The sequence below is a fragment of the Dermacentor silvarum genome, chromosome 2 (genome assembly GCF_013339745.2).
Source record: "Dermacentor silvarum isolate Dsil-2018 chromosome 2, BIME_Dsil_1.4, whole genome shotgun sequence".
In the NCBI taxonomy this organism is placed as follows: domain Eukaryota; kingdom Metazoa; phylum Arthropoda; class Arachnida; order Ixodida; family Ixodidae; genus Dermacentor; species Dermacentor silvarum.
Genome location: NC_051155.1, coordinates 188832249 through 188855077, shown reverse-complemented (window position 1 = coordinate 188855077; position 22829 = coordinate 188832249). Strand labels below are relative to the sequence as shown.

The window sequence follows — 22829 nt, the reverse complement described above, 5'->3', positions numbered from 1 at the left end:
GCAAGAGCACTAATGCACTTTTTGATTTAGGTGCACTATAAAAAAATCCCAGGTGCTTACAATGAATCCTGATTCCACCACTATGACGTGCGTCATTGTATTTCTGGCTTTTAAAACCACAGATGGGAGAACTAGTTTTGTTCTCTGCTGTTATTAGTAGATTTAAATTTGTCTCTGATGAGGTTTTGCAAGCCGAGAGTCAAGGCATTCCAATCAGATTAGCATCTTTGTTGTAAAGAGCCATCTTGTTTCTGATGGCAGGTGATGATTTGTGCGAAAAACGCTTAGTGAGCACTTTTTTTTCTTGCCTGTGTAAATAATGAAATGTTTGCTTGTTTAAGTTAGTGGTTTGTTTTCAAACTGTCAGGCACCAGGATGGTTTAATTCTTAAAAATACTTTGATCAGGGCCTTGAAAGCTTTTTGTAAACTCTACATTTTTACTCTTACAAACTCCTACGGACACCGCAGTGGCTGAAATACCGGAGCGTACGTGAATCTCGATAGCATAAGGTCAGCCACACTTGCTCATTCTATCGGAAGAAGTGTACCGAAGAAAATCTGCAGCTTCTTGCACTAAGTATCCCTTGATGTCATGTTAGGTAAAGGTTTTATTTTTATTTTAAAAAAGGTTTCATATTTTACATTTTTAGCTGGTTCAAACGGAAGAAGTACGATGCCAGATCTGTATAACGAAGTGAATTGTATAATGAAGAATTTTGGAGGTCCCGAACGCTTTATTATAAAGGTTTGACTGTACAGGTTCTGGCAGGAGTTCGGACATCGTATGAGATCACATACATAATTTATGTTCACAAGATGGCATAATTCGTTAAATTTGTGCCACAGATAAATGTGGCTCTCCCTGAAATTTACGTACATGCAGTACATCACACTAAGGTTGCACTGCGCTCTTTTTTGGAGCCGACTGCTTAATGCTTAAAACCTGCTTGAGTGGCACAAACATGATCTTCAATTAATCTTTGGCCATATTGCACACCACTATGATTGTTAATTAAAAAGTCTCAAGAACCGTGTGCTACTTACAACAGTTTTTGGTAGATCATGAGAAAAACCTTCAATTCATTGCCAAGAACTCTTGTGGGAATTTTTTCTTTCCTCTTATGACTTTTATTGTTGAGATGCACGCAATATTAAATGTGCATTTCATTAAAGAAATTCACTCCAGAAAATGTTACTAAATGCAGCTAGTGCTACTGTATGCTACTGCGCCTTCTGCAAAAGGTATCTCGGTTGTGTGTACTTCTCTGCTGCAGTACAATCCGGATGTGGTGTATGACCACGTGATTCCATCTCCGGGCCCGCTGAGCGCCTTGGTGCAAAAGCTCAATGCCTGCGTGAGCCAGCTGGAACAGTTCCCAGTCAAGGTGAGGTTTAAAATGATGGCTGTTCTGCTTCTACTCTGTAGATTGTCAAGCAAACACTGTGGAAGCAAACAAATCTATTAAAAAGCTATGAAACTAGCCTTATTATTGTTATCCCAAATACTGTACTGATGTGCATAAAGCAAGCCATCTCTGCTATATTTGTTATTTATTGACTGTTCAACCCTTTGAGGGTCGAATTTTTATTTTTTTTTTGCCAAATGCGACCCCCTAGGGTTGATTTTTTTTTCTTGCTCATTTAAATTCTTCGAAAGAGCCTATTTCGAAAAAATATGGGCGGTAATTTTTTTTAGTGACAGTAAAGTGAGGAAAAAATTGTTTGTGTTTTAAAATACACAATGTTTTTTCATGAATAAGAAGATAAGCGCACTGAAAAATAGTTGTGTGCACGTCCGGAAACCGAAACAAGTGAGAAGCCTTCGTCTTATCGTCAACAAGGTGCGATAGAGCTTTTGTGGTCTCCAAAAAAAGGAAACGCAAAAACGGCAGCATCGTTTGTGTATATATGTGCCTGCCTGGGAACAGGTGTAATTGCGCCGCGGTGGGCGATAAACGATCGAGTAACCAGCGGTCACCCTTTGAGAGATTTGAAATCAGATAGCCATCAGTTTAGTGCGTGCAACAAGCGAGATCCGCCGCAAGAGAAAACCGTAACCTGCTGCCGGTGCAGGGCGCGCGTGCGCGCTTCTGGATGTGCAAGCGATAGCTGACCCACCGTTCTATTTTTTTTTTTAAACGGAGAGGCAGTGGCGCAAGTAAAATTTCCATATGCTCCCGTTGAGTGGCAGCACATACCAAGCAAAAGAAATTATTAAAAGAGGCGTGTACTTGCCGCCGCTGCGAGATGCGCGAGCGACAGCCGACGCGCCGTTGCCATAAAAAAGAAAAAGGAGAGGCATTGGCGCAAGTAAAAAATTCCACGTGTTCCCGTCAAGTGGCAGCACTTCCCAAGCGAAAGAAATGATCGAAAGAGGCGTGCTTTTTAAATGTACAAGCAATAATGTACATGTACGCCATTGACCATTTTGAGGGTATTTGCGGAGGACATACATGTACGGTATTGACCCTGGAAGGGTTAACCTAATATTATGGCCATAGGGTGTAGATATGTACTATAAGCATCAAATGAAACTTGAACAGCGGAGCGTGTGGCCCAAGCAGAAATAAAGATCTAGTGCAGGGGTTCTCAAGCATGTTGGCGCCTGGGAACCCTAGTAAGCTCCATCAAGTGCCAAGAAACCCCCCCCCCCCCCCCCCCCTCCAATCCTTCCAGTGAAGATGCTAGGCGTAGCGTGCAACACGTTTGAGGCAACGGTGAGGGTGTACAGGCTATTTTGATGGTGACGTGCAACCCACGTGGTGCAGACTGGGTGCAATCGTCATGACCCAAGACAAGATAGCATCGCTACCAAGGCATGACCAAGGCACACCACGAACACGAACTTATGTACATACTTCGTTACGCCTGAAAACTCTGTTAATTCGGCCATTTTTCTTTTGGTCCCGTCAAATCCGAATTAACGAGGTTTTACACTATGCAAAGTAGAGCCGGCACTAATTCTAAGACCTCTTGGGACGAAAGGTTAGAAGTCTCCCTGTGCGATATGCTCTGAAAACTCATTCTTTATATAAGAAGAATGAGTTTTCAGAGCATATCACTCAGGTGGACTTATAATTAGGCATAATTAGAACTGGAATTAGTGCCTGCTCTACTTTGCGTACTGAAAAGCCTTGTTTATTCAGATTTCATGGGACAGAAATAAAATGGCCAAATTAACTATGAAATTAATTATGAAGGCACATGACCAGCCACCAATGCGGTGTTATGCTCGGTGATAAATGCAAGAATAAAGGCTTTAAAGGCACAATTAGGCACGAAGCGTTCCGGTGGTGCTGTCACGTACGATTTTCGCTGATGACTATGGTGACACGGACTTGGCGAGTGCAGAACCAGGGAATAATTATCAGTGGCTCGCGGAACCCTGAGTAGTGGCCTGCGGAACCCACTTTGAGAACCCATGATCTAGTGCATGGGTTCTCAAAGTGGGTTCCACAGGCCCCTGCTCGGGGTTCCGCGAGCCACTGATAAATTTCCGTGCTTCCGCGTCACCAAGTGGCTAAAACGGCGAAAACGAGGCGCGCTCGATCCACAGAACCTCCATTATTCATGCCCGTGTGTCAAAAAGCACAGCGCGTAACGGCAACGCGCGAACTGCGCAATAAATCCGCAAACAGCTTGTAGCCATCCAATCTCCGAAAACGGGCAGCGCGCCTAAGCTTTCGCACTTGAATCTCGGAGGCCGTAATTTACCAACATGCGCATTTCTCCCGTTTGTAGATAGCGTAGGTGCCGATTGCGTGCGTACTGACGTATACGTTGGAGGAATTTAAAAATGAAGAAAGAAAATGCGTGGAACGTCGCAAATACGCGCCGCATAAGAGAAAGAACGGCGCTAGCGTCCAACCGAAATGAAGCGGCTCAGTCCGCATCGCCATCGTCCTCAGCGGCAATCGTTGGCGCTTCATGGAGCTTAGCAGGGTTCCCTGGAGCGACCATGCTTGAGAACCCCTGATCTAGTGTACGCTGTCCAGTCATCACCACTGACAGGCGCACACATCCGGTTTGGCCGCACTGGGCTTGTTTGGATGTAAAATGGCCAAACGCGCTCGGCACGCCCACGCCGGCCACCGTCGCGACTACTAACGATATGGCACTGCGTAAGTTTGCCGATCGAAAGAATGAATGTTGCGCACAAGCAGCAAACTGCGTGAGCGAATTTATCTCTTATGGTGACGGTGCAAACTGCACCACGCGCGCCGCTGTTCGAGTTTCATTTGACGCCGATAGCACTTATGGTTTCGACGAACTGCACGACGGTACTCTCCGTAAACTGCAATATCGTGAAGCGGGCGCTGGCCGGCGTTGGCAGTTTCGTGGCGCTCGCTCGCTATGCGCGCTGTGGTATTTCACGACTCGCACTCAAGATTCTGGTTTCAGCCTCACTGGCTGTTCGTTCGCACCACGTGCCCTTCTCCTCCACTTTGTCTCTCTTTTTTCCTCGAGCACTGCGGCGCCCGTTTGAGGCAAGCATTCGCCGTCTTCGCTGACTTCTGTACTCCCGGGCAGCCGCGCTGTAACCGGTATTTCGTTTCCCGCAACTGCACTATAAGCGATACGTGTATACATGGAGTGCTATGGGAAAAATAACGGGAGCCTGAAAAGGCCGCACTATATCCGGTCCTGCACTATAAGCGGTTACGTTATAAGTGGTCTATACTGTATTTGACAAGCAGCCGCGCTAAAAAGACGAGGACGAAGAGAATCGCAGCACGAGCACTTTTGTTATGATCCTCCTTTCCTCATCCTCGTCTTTTAGCGCTGCTGCTTGACAAATATGAGATAGCTATTACTATATCCCCTGCATTCATGGTGTACACATGGGTGTACGAATTAGCGCTGCTGCTTGACAAATATGAGATAGCCATTACTATATCCCCTGCATTCATGTTGTACGCATGGGTGTACGAACCTTTTTTTTTTTTTTTTTGGCCACTTCTGTTCCCTAGTGCCAAGGAAAAAAACACAAGACATGGATATGCGGGCCAATTGAACCGTCTGCTTATCCAATGCGGCTCAAATTCACTTCTGTATGCTGACTATTGTGACACACGACCATTTGGAGAAGCCGCTAATGTGTTTGAGGCAATGCTCAATGTGCCCCGTTCCTTTAGGAATGGCAAATTTTTTTTTTTTTTTTGCCTCATTATACTAGTGGCTAATAACTAGCTTGTTCGTGTGCATTGAGTTTAAAATTTGATTCCTTTTATGAAAAAAATGTGACACGAATGACTGTACACGAACTCTACATTTAGTCATTATGTAATGATGCTGACTGACGATAAAATGTGCAAAGCAACATCTTACTGCCTCGACCTTCTTTCACTGGGGACTGCGGTGCCTTGAAATAAAGTTGTGTAACCTTGATGCATTTAGCGACACTCCATCATGAATTCATCACTCAACAGGATGTGTGTAGATTCAGCATATGCAAGAGGCTGTAGGTTTAAATTAATGCATCAGTAAATTTAAGGGTGTGCAAGTATGCTAAAGCTGTGCCTGCAACTATACTTGGTTGTTCCTAATGCTCCATTTGCTCTCTAAATGAACATCGCTTCATAACGTGCATTGTAATGACAGAAACTTTCTAATGTTATTAATACTAGGATATAAACTTCATTTTATACTACAGTCGAATCTCAATAATTCGAACTTTAAGGGGCCCGCAAATTTGTTCAAATTAAAAGAAGTTCAAATTAAAGAAAAGACGTATTTTTGAAGTATTCGAGCACCATAGTACAATGCACGAACGGTGCGAGTCGTGAAATATCGCGGTGCACATCTGCCCACGCCGGCCAACGCTCCGTTCCCGATAATGGCACCAAACAAAACTTCAGGGAGCGAACAGCGCCGGATGGCGACGGGCAGGCGCGCCGCCAGTCCAGCCGGCCCGGCACCAGCTTAACCCACTCCCTGAAGTTTCGTTGTCTGTCATTATCGGGAAGCAAGCGTTTGCTGGCATGGGCAGTTTCGTTGGCCAGACTGGACCTCTGCCGCTGCATTAAGGGGTCTCTCCTAAGCTTTTGCTTTATGGTGGTGTCGGAGTAATGCCAGGTTGGAGGTGCCGCTGCGTTATTTAAGTCGGGCACAAGCTCACAGAGCATGAACATGGCAAATATGGCATGCTGCCATATTTCCTCCTCGCGACTAATAAAACGGCGGTCGACCCACAGCCACCAGCCACCTACAGGTTTATGTCTCATCTATTGCCATTGGAAAGTTTTGAGTATGTATCGGGGTACGCTTTTACGGTACGTGCTGGTGTGCCTCACATTAAATGTTTTCTTTTTTCTCTTTGCCCCTCCTAAAGGTACATGATCTTCCTGGTGCTGTTGGAGGTGGCCGAGGCACTTCTGCACTCAAATTCTTCAACACCCATCAGCTCAAGGTACACACGTTGAGCTGTGGCGTTCAGTCTGGAAGCACAATTCTGGGGCATTGAATCATGTAGCAGAACACAGCTTGGCAGTGCAGATATTTTTTCTCTGGCCTGGCTTGCATATGTCGAATGCTGTGTCTGAAATTTGAGTGCATATGTTTTGAGCTTGTAAACACAGTTGCTGTGATAGTGTCTACTCAACGTAACCAAGACCTGCAATGTATCAGCTCTGTCTTTATGCATACATAATGGAGCTCTCAGCTGTTGTAAAGCGGTAGTTGACAGAGGTGCTTTAATGGAAATAATGTGCACACATAACTGGAAAACCGGTGCTACAAAATACTCTGCTGTACTGTATGTTGTCCAGCTTTGCTGTGCTAGGTGCAGCTTTGCATTGGCATCATCCTGGCTGCCTAGGTGCAATATGTGTACCCTACCTTTAGCACAGTCCTGAATATGCTCCTGACTATGTTTTCTGAAAAGAAAGTTTGCATATACAGTCAGTGTCCAATTTTTTGAACTCCCTAGGGACTGCAAGAACGTCCAAAAAATCTGGCATTAAAAAAAAAAAACAAAAAAAGCATGTACTGAATTGCGCTCAAGGGCTTCATCGCCAAATCAATATCCAAAATAGCTTTAAAAGCCTGCCAGTACAATTATTGGGCATCTCGGTGAACATATTGTGACGGGTGCACACACATTGAAGCTTGAAGCTTCAATGTGTGTGCACCCATTGAGCTTGAAGGTTAGATTTATGGAACCAGGCGTTTTCTGGGTTTGTACCTGGAGTAGTAGAGCTATCGCCCTAATGTAGCTGATTCTCACACGTGGCTGCTATTGGCCAATAGCTGGTGTCAGTCAAGAAGGGTGTTTGGATCAGTGCGCTTCTTCCTACTGTTACTATGCATATTTATTGACAAAGTTTAATAAACCGGCTGAAGTAAGCGAAGATGTGCTTTCGAATTTCGATAATTACATACTTCCGGAGGAGGCTGACTGTCGTCTGCTGACACTCAGCCGCAAACGCACACGTAGGAATTATACTTCAGCCCCCCCTGCTTATCTGTGTCTCGCTAATTAGACTAGTTTTGAATGTTCAACTAGCCTTGAACCATGCGAAACTTAAGGTCAGACCAGATGCACACTTGCCAGCGTGCGCTCATTCCTGGCTGCTCTTGGTTAAAAGTCTTCGCAGACTTATTGATAGCGCTTCAATATATGCAGAAGTTGGATGTGGCTAATATTCGTCGGTCAAGCTGGCAAAGGACAAAGCCGGTCCGCACCACGTTGCATGGTCAGACTGTGACCATGCTACGTCTGACCATGCTACGCGCAAGCATGCACTAAAGCCCTGTCTTGCACAAAGCCAACGCTGCGCATACGCACTACAGTTGCATGTAGCTGCAGTCTGCTACGTAGCGTAGAAGCTGCAGCTGTCGCAGCACCGCGATGAGTCCACTGGCTAAGCGCACTGCAGTTCGCTGAGGCTAACTGCGTTAGGCTTAGGCTTGGCACATCATAGACACCAAAATCGGAAGTAGTGGCAACTATGTTAACATCCAAAATCAAATTTAACTGTGCGCCATGGTGACATTCAGTAGGCGGAACGTTGTTGGCATGCCCGGCTCCACCGTAGCTTTCGCAGTGCAAGGCATTGAAGGAGCGGAAGCACCACAAACAGCGTGTTTGATTGCCAATAATTCCGCTTCTGCTGAACGCATTGAAGTACTTTTTGTTGCAAAGTATTTCTGAAATAGCCTATTTCAACTTCAAATACCTTTCTCTGCTTCGATAAAAAAGTGGTTCGAGCCCCTTTAAATGAAAAACATGGCATTGAACACGGAACAGCACCAAGCTACAAACAGCATCTCTTTCCGAACATTCACTTGCATTCTCCTGATTGGCTGGCGCCGAAATTTCGTCAGCAGTTGGCAGCGCGCCAAAGTGGGAGTACTGGGGCGCGATCTTGTACGCGTTCCAAAATGGAATGGAGGCGGTCCGTTCCATCAAGCCGCACACGATTGGCCAATTTGATCGTCACTGTTCAAATTGACCAATCGTGTGCGGCTCGATAAAACGGACCGCCTCCGTTCCATTTTGGAACGCGTACAAGATCGCGCCCCAGATTGAACACCACCTACTCAGTGAGCGGCAATGTGAGCGTTCGGAAAAGCGAGATGCTTCTGCGATCTTGCCCTAGGAAGCTTGGTAACAAACGTTGAAGCAGCTACGCCCAATGACAGCACAAAATTACGACTGCCAGTGGATTGGCAGGCACTACAGTACTGTGAAGGCATCTGAATTACGGGGCACGTCGGAGAAATTGGTCGTTGACTGTATATTCCTATTTAGTGGACCAGCTGTCATTTGAGATGCTGCCTAGGCCATAATGTACCATTTTGGTGTAGGACCGGGTACACTGGAGCACATTCTGATCTCCGGTAAGTGGCATTGCCAGGAGGCTGCACACCAAGCACTTGCCTCCCCGACCTCCTCGAAATTTGTTAGTATGCAGCCAGCCCAGCCCTACTCGAAAAAAAGTTTCTGGCTATGCCACTGTCGCCTGTATTCCTGTTAACCATGGGTATTAATGCGATGACATGCTAGGGGCCTGACATGTAACTGTGTATACTGAATGTACAACAGTGAAATCTCGTTGATATGATCTTCACGGGAACTGGAAAATCAAACGTGTCATCCGAAAATCGTATTATCCAAAATACATTGCTCCTGTAAGACATTGGCTGGGAAAAGAACAAAAAATGCATTATCCTGAAAAACATTATGCAGAATCGTATCAACGAGATTCTGCTGTAGGTCTTCAGTGGCTAAACTGTTGTTCAGGGATGTTTCATCATGCCTAAGTGCAACTGAAGTTTGTAAATGTTGTACCCACGTCAACAACCCTTTTGAATTGAATTAGCATGGCTTAAATTTCAATTGCTGTCGCTGGGTTCTTGGCAGCAGCAGTGCTCTTATATATGTGCGCCTCTGCTTGTCCATTTTGCAGTGCAACCTTCAGAGGCATCCATCCTGTTCTAACCTGCGGCAGTGGCGAGGGGGACCTGTGAAAATAGATCCCTTGGCACTGGTCCAGGCCATTGAACGGTACCTGGTAATCCGGGGCTATGGGAGGATACGAGTGAGTCCCCTTTCTGATTTGGACAGGCTTTTGAATTTTTAATGTGAATTGCCAGTGAAATGAAGTGGAAGCTGACCATGCTGTTCATGAGAAGACCAGCACATGTTGCTGTGCTTGTATTACATGTAGCAGAAGCCATGTTTGCCAGTGGGAGCCTAGTTGAATCGTATACATTCTTGTTCTTATATTTGTTTATTGAAAAATTGGTCTACACTCTTGTTGTAGACTGTTTTCTTATGAGGGCAAAATCAGCTGGATGTTAGAGGGTCCGGACCGACAACTAATGAAGACATGTTATGGGATTATAGTGGAAGTGAAAAGAACAGGTTGGATATTTATTGACAAAATCAAGCAGGAAGTTAGCAGTTCTAGTCAACACAACATTTGCATAATTCGTTCTGCAGCACTCCACTGTAATATTTCGATACTATCATTGGAGTACCTGCACATGATCACAAATTAATATAAGTTAGCTCTCGTTTGAAGCACACTGCTTAATGCACAGTGCACAACTTGAGTTGTCAGTTCAGTGTCAGAACACTTACCAAATTCGTAGTTGACATCTTGAATAATAAGAGTTTTAGTATTTTTCACCAAATGCTAGTATTTTCTGGCTTCGACTGCAGTATTTTGCAACTGGTAAGGTTGGCAGGTGTGTTCACACATTACTTAAAATTTAATTTGCTCGTTAGCCTGGTTCTTTAGGATTTAGTAACCGCATGCCACATGATGCGACAAAATTTAAGCCTGTGATAATGAAGTGAAATCAAAGCCATCTCATTGTTTACATCACTTTTCTTTTTTTTTTTTTATTTTGCACTACATAAATTTAGATTTTCATGCATAAGAATACCTCTACTCGCCGTTTGACAGGCAATTTCCAATGCATACAGTATTTACTCGAATCTAGGTCGACTCCGATTCTAAGCCGACCCCCAAAAGTTCGAAGCCAGAAAAAAAAAAAAAAAAACTTACCTCGAATGTAGGCCGAACAAAAAAGCGAGGACAGCATTTGCAAAATGAAACAGCAGTTATAAAATATGAACATGCCAAGCTCATTCTATGTCACCATCGCTGCTAGCCTCGTCGCCTTCTTCCAACTTCAAACAGTGCACTATTCAAACAGTACCATCAAGTGCGTTAGAGATGCTGCACTTTTTGAAGGACCGCACGATCAATGTTTGCCATCCTCGTTGCGGCGCACGCAAAAAGAATCTCCCGTGGCCCCCTCCAACGACAGACCTTTTTCTTATCGATGCCGAAGTCTCGCCTGGCTTGAATGTTTGACGATGCCTCTACGGCTCGCACAACTACTGTATTTACTCGATTCAATCTCGATTGTAACGCGCACCTGTTTTCCGTGACGACAAAAAAGTTCTTTACAGTACCGCGCACCTCATGCTTTCAAACAGAAATACAACTTTCTATCATTTAGAAAAACAGATTTCCGGAAATCTCCTGATGCACTAAAGTTGCGTTGAATAAAAAAAGTTGGTTTCGCCCGAAAGGGGAAGCATTGAATGCGATAGCAAATTACTAGACTGCTATGCGACATAAGGATAGCAATTTTATCGGCCTTATAAAATTGCAAACATTCACTTACTAAATAAATTAACAAGCACGGTGTCACGCGCGCACAAGCAAACATGAACACATCTCGCTCGTTGACCGTGGAAACTGTAAAAACGCTGGAGTGATGAAGCGCAGTGAGTGAATTGACCTTTCATGCTAGCATGCCTCTCGCTTCAACGCGTCCTATAAGCGGCGAAAAAACGGCGCGCCATGGACTTTACCCGTCGGAGATTGCTTTCAAGTTAGGGCCAAGGCGATCATATCGCCGAAGTGGATTGTCGCAGATTACGTGCTGCTTCGGTCCACTGAAACCGTTCCACATTGCTTTGCTGGCGAAAATCCTCTCCTCCTGTTTGTGCCAGTCCCGCACGCAAGTTTTGGATTCTCCGAACGCCCGTGATGCGGCCCGATTTCCGTCCGTCTCCACACACATGATCACTTTCCTTTTAAATGCGGCATCATGATGAACTCGGTACTTCATGCTGATAGAGCAGACGCAGAGAATGTGAAGACAGACGGTAGGCTATTGCCTAAGCACGTCTACTGTAGCGCACGGAGGAAGCTACAGTAGCTAGGCTCGATGCGCGTGCGAGGCGGCCATTATGAAATGCCGACGGCTGTATGGTAACGCAGATGTAGGGTCGTGTTAAAAGTTCGCGTTAGATTCAAGTAAATACGGTATTCGTTAGAAAGTGGCACTATAGTGGCATCACCTGTTTGGTGCCATTACAATAACTCCACGCCGCGCGCTGATGCTACACCATACCGACACGACACAGGTCAAAATGGCGAAGGCCCTCGTGTACTTCAGTTGGCTACAGGCGCAGCTAGTAGTGGCGGCGATACTGACTTTTCTAGATGGCGCTAACTATGCACCATGTTTATCAGTTTCAGTTAGAAACTGGCGCGTTTTTTAAAATCCTCGCATCTAAGCCTACCCTAGAGTTTCGTATATGATTATTTAAAAAAAACTATCGGTCAAGATTCGAATAAATCTGTAAATTGCATGGCATAGATTGTCCATTGTCTCTGTGTTGTAGCAGTTGAAAATCTTCAGGAGAGGGAAAGCCCCCCTTGTTCCAGTGGCGTAACAGTAAAGGAAGACACTTTTGCCGACTACTTGCTGCATGGGTTCTCTGCATAGGGAGTAGCATCATCTTGCTTTGGATGTAGCAAAGTTCACCCCTTGTACATTACATTGCAGATTTTCAACCACTTTCTTTACCTACGTAAATGCAATTTTGAATTTATTTCGTTTGGCTGTAAGGCAATTCAGTCATGCATTGTTTCTAGCTTTTTACTGATTTCTTATGCTCGGGGCCATTTTCTCACTTTGGGATTTTAGGGGTGAGTTGTTTGCTGAAATAAGCAAACACTTCATAAATTGGGATACTATGGGGTTCGCAATTGCTAATGCCAATGTGTTAACATTTTTTATATCTGTTCAGTCAAGCCCACCTATAACGATCCCAGCTAGTGAGAATGCTTGGTTATTACGAAGGTAGCGCGACGGTCATAATTTTAATGTACCATGGAAGTGCTTCTTGGATGGAACGAACATGCCGCTGCTGTGTGCTCCTTTATAGCAAGCACTGAAGTACCTCTCTGTCACATGAGAAGGTTGCATTCTCCTTGCATCCCTGCTGTTCAGCGTGCTCCTCAGTGGTGCATGCCTGAGCTCTAATGCAAAAAATACCTCTGAAGTTCTTCCTCCTTTCGATGCCTGTTTGTATTGTGCTCTTCTGCAGTGCATGTAGTGCCCGGGCATGAGACAGTTGGGAAGTGAGGTGCATCAGATTTCTGCTTTTTCTTGTCATGCTCAAGGTCCATACTTTTGCTGCAGTTTCCAAGTGACTGATAGCTGTTCGTCATGGCCACTTGTGTGCTTTAAACAACCTGGAAAGCGCAATTATTTTGTCAGCATTGAAAAAGCAAGGAAAGCTGAGCATTTTTTTTTTTTTGAAAAAAACTTTTGTCATTTAGGTGGCTTATTCCTGCTTGTCCACTTATTACAAACGCTCTGCTATAACGAATGCATGATGTGTGACAATTATTTTCGTTATAAGTGAGCTCGACTGTATACCATTTCCTTGCTTCGCAAGTATTTCTAAATCGTCTTGTTTCTTTTCTTTTTATTGCAGGATGAAGATGATGGTGGTAGTGATGAAGAGAATTCTGACGAGGACATTGATGATACTATGGTGCGCTGCTTTTTCAGGTTTTTCCATTCATTCTTCACTCTGTACATAAGTTCGCGTGCTTTCCAGGAACTATATTCCCTGCTAGGCTTGTGCACATCTCTTCCTGTGCAGTGTGGCAAGGCTGTCTACATTATTGGACCTGTGTTTTTCTTTAATTGCACCTGCTAAGGGTTCACGTACAACTAGTTCGACCAGAGTGGAGCACATGGGGTGCACATTACAGTAAGCTCTAGCTCGACTTTGCACATTCAGATGCTCGTGAAATGCTGCAGCGCAGTCATTTGTTAACTGCTGAACAAGTATGAATGAACTTTGTTGTACGTGAAAAATAAAAATAACTTAAAGATCTAGGGAATTTTATGACCATGGTATTTATTTAGGCTCTTTCTTTACAAAACATAGTCAAAGGTCTGAAAAAAAATGTGCCTGGTTTTCAACTGTGCACCAAAGCACACAAAATTGGTATGTGACTTGTGGCTCTAGAACATACTGCTGCATTGCAAATACAGCAGATCCTCATTGATACAGTCCCGTTTTATACTATTTCCCGGCCCCAACGGTCACGATAAGAACACAAAAATACCCAAGCCTTTATTCTTGCGTTTATCGAACACCGCGTTGGCGGCTAGGCGTGCCTCCGTAGTGCGTAATCTCTGATCGCGTCGATAACTACCGCTTTCATCCGCAGCGGTTGCGGCAAATAGTAGTTTCATTTTCACTCGATGCACAACTGCGTATCCCTCCCAAGGCAGCGTCGATAGCGACCCCAGTCCCGTTTTATAGTTTCGTCTTGACTTGGTGCGTGCGTCAGCCGCCTTTCCCGGCCCGATAGCGGCCGCGGTTTCGTCGACGGTCGGCACAGTATAAGTGCAAAGCTGTCACACCGGCTACATCGCGATGGAACAATTTGTTGGCGATCCTGAGTGGCGAAAAAATAATCGGGACGCCCGTTGGTGCAAAGCGCGTAGATGAACACGCGCCGCGAAGGATGTCTTATAGTCATGAGGGTTTTTTCCAGATTTTACCATCTGAAGTGCATTTCCGCCCTGTAGTTATATAACGTTTGATCTACGGTATTTATTTAGGAAAAAAAGTGCTGGTCAACTGTGCACCCTAACGTGCCCAAGCACACAAAATTGGTATGTGACTTGTGGCTCTAGAACATACTGCTGCATTGCAAATACAGCAGATCCTCATTGATACAGTCCCGTTTTATACTATTTCCCGGCCCCAACGGTCACGATAAGAACACAAAAAATGACCCAATATACTATAAGAACCCACTTATAGTCTGAGGGTTTTTTCCAGATTTTACCATCTGAAATTTCCGCCCTGTAGTACTGTATTTATACGAATATAAGGCAAGGTTTTTTCTCAATCTTCAGCCACGAAGTCACCCCCCGCCATATACGGAAATTTTGCCTTTAGGTGTGGCTTCACGGCAGTGCAATTTTCGCCCTATAGTGTGGCTTTAAGCCCAAACCGCATGATAGCGATTTTGTGCGCGACGGTGACGGCTTCGAACGACGAAACGGGCCGTCGCGCGAACAGATCGCTCGGTCGTTTCGCTCAATCACTCGGTTCTAGAAATCTAGAATTCATCGCTCGTCGCCCGGAAGTGCTATGAGCGACTAGCCAATAGCGCGAAGACGGAACTGGATATACATCAGTCAAGCACTACCGATTGTCGCACGGAATGAGCAAACGACATAGATTTTGATACGTGCAAGGATAACGCAGTGCATTACCTTTAGAAATATTTATGCTGCTCTTTACACTAACACACATCAACTTAAATTAATAAAGCGAGCATCACGCCAGTTTCGGCGAGTATTTGCTGCCCTCATACCGGCAACACCGGGGAGGCGTCGCTCAAAGTCGTCGCTCGCATGCGGTACGACTTGTAGGCGACGAGCGACCGCGAAGCCATCTCCATCGCGTCGCTTGTCGCTGTCGCGCGCAAGATCGCGTGCATGCGGTTTTTACTTTAGGTACGCATGCCACGATGCCATGAAGCTACACTATAAGGCAATATTTTTTACAGCGAAGCTGTTTTTGTGGTCTTTGTGCCGTCGTCGGTTCGCTAAAAACCACGTGACCTAGCGGGAGAGGAGAGGAAAAGAAGCGGTCAACCCTGTGAGAATGCTGTCAGAGAGTACAGATGAAAAGGAGAACGGGGAGGGGGGTTGACGTAAGTGGTGTTGTTCAATACTCGCGCTGGAGGAGGAGGCGTGCCAACCAATAGCGGTGTTTAAAAAAAAGTGTCAGCGTCGGAGTGGGGTGTGAGAGGAGTTCACGTTAGCATTGGTTGTATATACAGAGCTTTGGTCAAGGACTCTTGCCTGGGTACGTCGTAGAAAAAGCATGAGAAAGGAGCTCGGAACGCCTGTTGCTCGTGGACGCCGATGCGTCCCATCCCCCGCAAGTAATGCGTTCGGGCCAGCCAAGCGGCCACGAATGCTACTACGGCTCGGACGCTCGCTCTCATTGCAGCCGGCCTGATGCGGCAGGCCGTACCTTATATGAAAGCATGGTCACTACGCGAAGCACGCAAAAGTGAAAATGAGGTGAAAGCATGGCGAAACAAAAGATTTACTAGTATATAGACTGCTTGCGAAGTTTGACTTGCATGGTGCAACACTCGGTGTAACTGACACAGCTTTGCTGTTCGACCATCTTCACGGAGTGGAAGGGTCGGTGATTTTTTCTGGGGTTCTCCAACTGTCACCCTTGCTTTATAATCGTGACCGCCTCATAATCGAATAAATATGGTATATGCATATCCCAACTATTTTCAGCCCACATTTGCAGGTCTGATTTTGGTATTGCTCAGCACTGTCATCAGGTTCTTGCGCCATCATCAGAAGCCGTTGTAACCACACTGACTTTGCAACGGCCACAGTTTTCACGATGTCAGGACCGCGAAAGTAGTATTCGGCTACTTTTAAGAGAAATGGTGATCTTAGCTGCTGAAACCATCAGCAACTGTGCTGCAGAATTGCAGTTCGGTGTGAACGGGCGCAGCATTCGTGGTTGGAAGAAGGAAAAAGAAGCCCTAATTGTGGGCAGTGGCCTGAGAAGTTTCCAGGGACTGAAGATTGGAGTGTGCTGAAGTTGAACTGAACCCAACAATTTGTTGAAGAGCAATGGGCTGCACACCTTGCAGTCAACATCGAGCTGCTGCGAGCAAAGGCAAGAGAGATTGCTAGAGAAAAAGGCATTCCGCAGATGGACTACAAGGCAAGTAAGCACTGGGTGTCTCGTTTTATGCGCCGCACTGGATTTTCTTTACATGGGGCACTTGGTATTGCAGAAGCTGCCAGAAAGCTATGAAGAGCTGATTGTGGCCTTTCAGCGTCATGTGATTTCGCTGTGAAAGTCGATAAACTTTCAGCTGGGCCAGATCAGCAATGCTGATCAAACGACTGTATATCTGTATATGCCCCTGGCAATAACAGTGCAGCAGAAAGGCTCCCGAGTTTCCAAGGTCAAGTGGAAATGAGAATACGAGAGTCACTGTAATGTTGTCTTGCACGTAAGACGGTTGCAAGCTACCACCCTACGTGGTGTTCAAATTGAAGGCTCTGCCGAAAAGGGGCAAGTTTTAAAAATACATTGCTGCAGAACCCATCTCACGATGGCTGTCGATGGTAATGCGTTATGTATGAAGCGTGTACTGCAGCAGGAATCTTCTTTTGCGCTTCCGTAAGGACTCTCGGCGCCATCTAGTGCCACCGTATGAATGTGCACATCGCCACAAACTGTGACCCAAGTTGGTCCAATGGTTGGTTTCGAACCCGGGTTTCTCAGCACAGTTCCCGATGTGCTACCCTTTCTACCACTGACTTCCCAATGACCCAGGTAGGCAGGAAAATGGTTAGATTCAAACACACATAGATAGAAACATACATACCATGTTTATTCAAATATAGCACGAGTTTTTCCCAGAATTTTTAGCCTCGAAGTCATCCCCCGCCTTATAAACGAAGCCACACTGAGAAATTCGCGCTGCAGTAAAGCGACACCTAAAGGCAAAGTTAGCATATCCGCACTTCGCATGTCGAGGCTACCTCCCCCCCCCCCCCCTTCCCTATTTCATGATCGCCATTTTGCATTTTAGGTGTATTATTAATTCAGTATTTCAGGCGATCTCCACCAAGTCTCGATACTCTGTCGGCAACTCTGTATGTCCTTATGTTGGTGTGCATACTCGATTTTTATTTCTTGGGAACTCCAATAGCACCTTCGCCTTAGAATCAAATAAGTACAGTAGATAGATAGCCCCCGGAAAGTGCACGAAGTACGCTAAGAATGTGAACGCATTAAAAGTGGTAAAACCCACCTCTTGACTGTCGATGGTAATTTATTTAGCGTTGCATCAATATAGCGACACAACATATTTCCACCATCGAAATTAGTTATGTATGAGGCATGTACTGCATGCAGCAGGATTCCCTAAGAACACTGGCTGGCATTTAACGCCGCCGCTGCGAAGCCTGCACATGGCAAGAGAAATCATGAGGCTTGCACGATCGAGAGCAGTAGGCAGCCGTCATGGCAGCTTCTCCACAGTACTTGTCTGCCTGTATCACTTGAAAATGCCAGCACGCACTGTTTCCTCTTGCAGTACCAGCAAATATCACACTTTGTCACACGCCGCCAACACTATTGCGATGAGCATCTTCACCTGTCGGTTTCGTAGTGTGTGTGGCATAGTGCTGTTAGAAGCCTCCTACACACTTTTAACAGATAACCCAAACGTGCTGCCATTCCCTTCTGGGTGAAGGGAGTATTGTGGTTCGCTTTGGCAGCATAAAGCGAGTCTTGTGCTGCAATGATTCTGAGTGGGCATTCCAAAACTTCCCGCCAGAATCTTCCACCCGAAGAAGCTGCTGCCACAGGCCAAATTGAAGGAGCGCAAATGTACCGAAGCCGCAAAAATGACAATGCACATCTTGGGCCACTCCCCCTCGAGTTCGGCGTACGTCGGCGTCTCGTGCTGCAACAGCGCTTCGCATTACGTAGATGTGAGCTGCAGTTCAGTCGGCCAAATTATTTTTGTTGCTTCGGATTGTACGTTTCCCCGTTAAAAAAAAAATTAATAAAAGTCGCATTAAAAAAATGTACAAGCAAGGTTCTAGTTCTATTGCGCAATCCAGAAGCATAAGCACAATTTAGCATAGAGAACAAGGCATGCTCATGGGGTGCCAATTCTTATGCCGTTCTTTATAAATTTTTTTAACCTATGTGCTCTCATCTACAACATACGTGGAGATTGAATTTCTATTTGGTGCCTGTAAAGAAAGGGACACATTCTGTCAATGTTGCGTGTTCAACTTGGAACAAGTTGGGTACCTGGGCATTGAAGGACTAAAACTGAGGGCCACCGTCACTCTGGTTCATGCAGGCTGCCATGATGATAAACCAGGGCCAGGCACGGCATAAGCTGCAGTTCCTTATCGGGGACCACCCACTACCATACGGCATGACTGTGTACCAAGCCATCCGGCAATACAGCGGTGCCAGTCCTGATGGCCAGGAAACGGACACAGACTCTGAAAACCCCATGGGTTATGCCAACATTTGGGTGCAGACCCACACCATCTGGTGAGTGCCACCATCCAAGACGGGGATGGCCGAACCAAGCCCTCTTGCCTTTGCGACTGGCTGCTCGGTCAGAAAATCAGTTATCTGCTACAATATAAATTGTGCAATATTGTGCTAGGTCTTGCCAAATTATGTAGTTTTCATGAACTTGCAGATATTTTCAAGCTAGACCAGTGTTTCTTAGCCAGGAGGACGTGAAAGTGATGGGAAGCAACTTGCAAAAAGCAATCAGCTGCTCTTTAGTTAAGCTCCAGTGTTTTAGTGTAGCCTCCTAACCAGTATGGCAAACTCTCTTGAGGGCCTTGATTATGTCTGCCTCGTCACCCCTATTATCTTGTCAGTGATTGATGTTTCGCATTCACAGCATTCATGACACTCGGATGAGAAAGAAAATCTTAAATACCATGTCCTCTCCTTCACCCGAACTTTACTGTTAAACTTGTTGAATTTTTGGGGCAGGTTATATGCGTAAAAATACGGTATTTAGTCTATGTTCTCCAGTTCACACATCAATGAAAATGTCAAATTGTGCACTCGTGTGTTCGCAGGTACCGTCCTGTTCCTGAGGATGATCGTAGCGGAGCAGCCTCAAGTTCAAGTCGAGCAGGCCAGTCGTCATCAGCCCCAAGCCTTTCTAGTCGCCGAAACAAAAGCTCCTCGGGCTCCAAATCTGCTGCCAAAAAGAAAGATGATCTCTGGAATGGTGAGACTTGTTTAGCACGATTTGTTTTTTGGTATTTGTGGCTGGCTGATCCAGTTTATTTCATGCAAACTGCTTGGTGTGTCACTATACACTAGACCATGGGTTCTCAAAATGAGTTCCGCGGAACCTAGGGGTTCCGCAGGCCCCTGCCCGGGCTTCCGCGAGCCACTGATAAATTTTCCCTTGTCCCGCGCTCGACAAGTGGCTAAAACGGCGAACACGAGGTGCGCTCGATCCAAAGAACCTCCATTACCCATGCCCGAGTATCAAAAAGCACATCACAGTGCACAACAGCAACGCGCGAACTGCTCAATAAATACGCAAGCAGCTTGTAGACACCCAACCTCTGAGAACGGGCAGCGCACCTAAGCTTTCGCACTTGAATCTCGGAGACCGTAGCTTACCACCATGCACCTTTCTCCTATTTGTAGATAGGGTAGGTGCCGATAGCGTGCGCTGGAGGCATAAAAATACGTTGGAGGCATAAAAAAATAAATGCACGGAGCACCGCAAAGGCGCGCCGCAGAAGAGCAAGAGTGGCGTTAGCGTCCAACAGAAACGATGGTTGGACGCTAATAAAGTGCCAACCAACCTTGGCACTTTATTGAGCTTAGCAGGGTTCACTGGGATGAACGTACTTGAGAACCCCTGCACTAGACTTTTGCTACCCTTGCACCCTGTAGGTTCTTGGTGTCTCACAGGAGACCAACCACCGCGGGCGGGCTCAAGCTTAGCGAGCCACAGGGCCACGTCAGCCGTCGCCTCCAGCACCGCTTGTGCACAAGTTCAAAGGCCGCAAGGGGCTACCGAGCGACGCACGCTAAAACACAGCAAAGCCCTGAGTTGACGGAAACCATTTTTGAATCCGTCGGCACCAGCACTGCACAAACTCCCATGTGGCGCACCAGGGCGAAAATACAGAAAACAGGTGCCAATTGCACGTCGCTGCTTGAGCACAGGCTCAAGCTGGGTCACGCCGCTAGGAAAAGTCCCGGCGGCTATGCTACTTGCTCTGGCGATAACCAATGGGTCAACCCGCGAGAGCTCGGGCAATCTCCTTTGGCTTAGGCTTTCGGCAAGTGCGGCTCACTGTGGTACGACTTCGCACGAGCACTAGGCACCGCTGGTCGGCTTAGTGTCAGGAAAGGATCAGCACAAAATACGCACTCCCCGCACCGGCAAAGGCACTGTGTGTGAGCTCCAGTCCTAGTCACAAACGTGTCGGCAGACGAGAGGAAAGCGTGTACATACCTTGCGCCGATCCCGGAGATAACCACTAGCAGCCGAAACGCGGCCGAGCCGTCATGTCAGCGGCCCCGCCCTCACTGCTAAACCACCGCGAGTGGAGTGCCACCGCTAGAACCGGTTGGGAGCGGACGGGGAAAGGCGAGGGACGGCAGAACAGGTGAAGCCCGCGCAATGGCGCCGGCGCCTCCCTCAATCCCCACAACCCTTGAGTGTCGCGCTAACTTCCAGTGACCTTCTAGATTTCAGAATCTTTGACAGGTGGCAAATCACGCCATATCTGACAGTGAAACGGTGAGGATGTGCCTTCTTTTTACCATCGGCGTCTACTATTCGTGGAGCAGTGATCGCGCCACATGATGCGCGGTCTTTTCGTCTGTCGCACAGATTGGCCTTATGATAACTCACCAGCTGTAAATTTGGAAAAAGCCGTTCCGTACTTTCGAGGAAAACTGGAAATCAAAACTTTCTATACAATGAAAAGAATATTGCTGCAAAAGACAGGTCCGCTATTAAACTGAGAACCTCATTGGTATTCAGCACAACGAAATGTCATTACTAATTTGTTATTTTCAGGTGAAAAGCACTTAATTCCGTTCAAAAGAAATTCTACTGTTAAAAAAAATGCTACTGATAAAAAAAAAAATTTTCCAAACCTTCATATGCTATGGTATGGAACTGAGCTGTAATCAGTGCTGGCATACTAATTTGGTGTTCCCTTTAATAATAGTACAGCGTACTGTATACCTCGATTTCTATCTACATAAGTTGCTGATAGCTTGCTACATTCAGTGTTATGCCATGCTAAGAGACTCCCAAGCATGTGCGGCACTGCATTTTCTTGACCAAAATTTGTAAGCACTAAATTTTGTGAGAATTTTTCTTATATTCAATGTTCAGTTCAATATTTTTTTCTTTCTCCCCCCCCCCCCCCTTTTTTTCTGGATCTGATTCAGTATTCGTTTCTAGATAAACTCCTAATTATGTACCTTTAATCTACGGGAACACAAATGCAAGAACAACATAAGCATGTGTTGCCCCATCTGGTACTTTGTGTCAAACCTGTACAAGACAATTCACTTGCCCAACTGTGCTGTGTATACAAGCTGCAGAGAATGCTGTTCTACAAACTGCAATCTATGGGAACATAGAGCAGAACATTGCAGGCCTTTGAGGCGTTTTTGGGGCCTATAAATGGCAAACTTCGGGGCAGCCAAGCCAAAGTTCTAGTCAAAGCACTGTCACATCCACAATGCGGACTTTTGTGCTTCAGATCATTCAAACATGTGGGAAACTGCCATTGCAAGTTACTCTTGCAGAGCATGTAACATTTTTGTTACAAGAATGCACATTTTGAGCTGCGAAGTAATGAGTATGCATTTCGCTCTTATTGATATTGCTTCAGATCTTGTGTTTAGGGTTTGTTATAACCACGAAAAACCAGCCAAATCTTGACTTTACTTCATTATATAAAAAAATCTTTTTGTTCATTATATTGGGGCTCTAATGCATATGTCTTACATAAACACTTGCATATAAATTGACAAATTCTCACAAGAAATTTTCATAAAAGTCATTATGACCACTATTTATCAAAGGACAATGAGCAATATTCTACCAACACCTATTTTTTTATGCTTTCTCAAGTGATGTTGCCCTGTATTCATTCAATGCAGTGTTTAATACTCTTGCCACATGTGCATGTTTGATAACCATTGAGGCCCGTGACTATTGGAATCCTCAAGCTCTATTGGCTAGAGTGCGCAAGCTCACACATGGAGATAACGGAGCTCATTGATTTCCACAGCCATTGATTTCTGCAGTCACTGAAGGTCTGCATGTGATAGAAATGTTGCGCAGGTGCTTTCGATGTTGCCTAGTTAGTCTATTATTTTCTGAACATGGTTGCTTTGGTAGAATGGTAGCGTAACCATGGGTTTACTGCTCGCTTTTGTTTT

General features: G+C 45.7%; 1 protein-coding gene across 4 annotated transcripts in view; it reads left to right on the top strand.

The window, feature by feature from the left end:
* The window catches only part of LOC119442300 (E3 ubiquitin-protein ligase TRIP12-like), a 148058-nt gene that overhangs the window by 89759 nt on the left and 35470 nt on the right, over positions 1 to 22829 (top strand). For all 4 annotated transcript variants that reach the window (XM_037707121.2, XM_037707123.2, XM_037707119.2 and 1 more), the window contains exons 22-27: positions 1276 to 1386; positions 6333 to 6410; positions 9412 to 9543; positions 13257 to 13316; positions 18724 to 18923; positions 19472 to 19626. In XM_037707121.2, coding sequence (XP_037563049.1) covers positions 1276 to 1386; positions 6333 to 6410; positions 9412 to 9543; positions 13257 to 13316; positions 18724 to 18923; positions 19472 to 19626 — 736 coding nt within the window. The remainder of the gene's footprint in view (positions 1 to 1275; positions 1387 to 6332; positions 6411 to 9411; positions 9544 to 13256; positions 13317 to 18723; positions 18924 to 19471; positions 19627 to 22829) is intronic.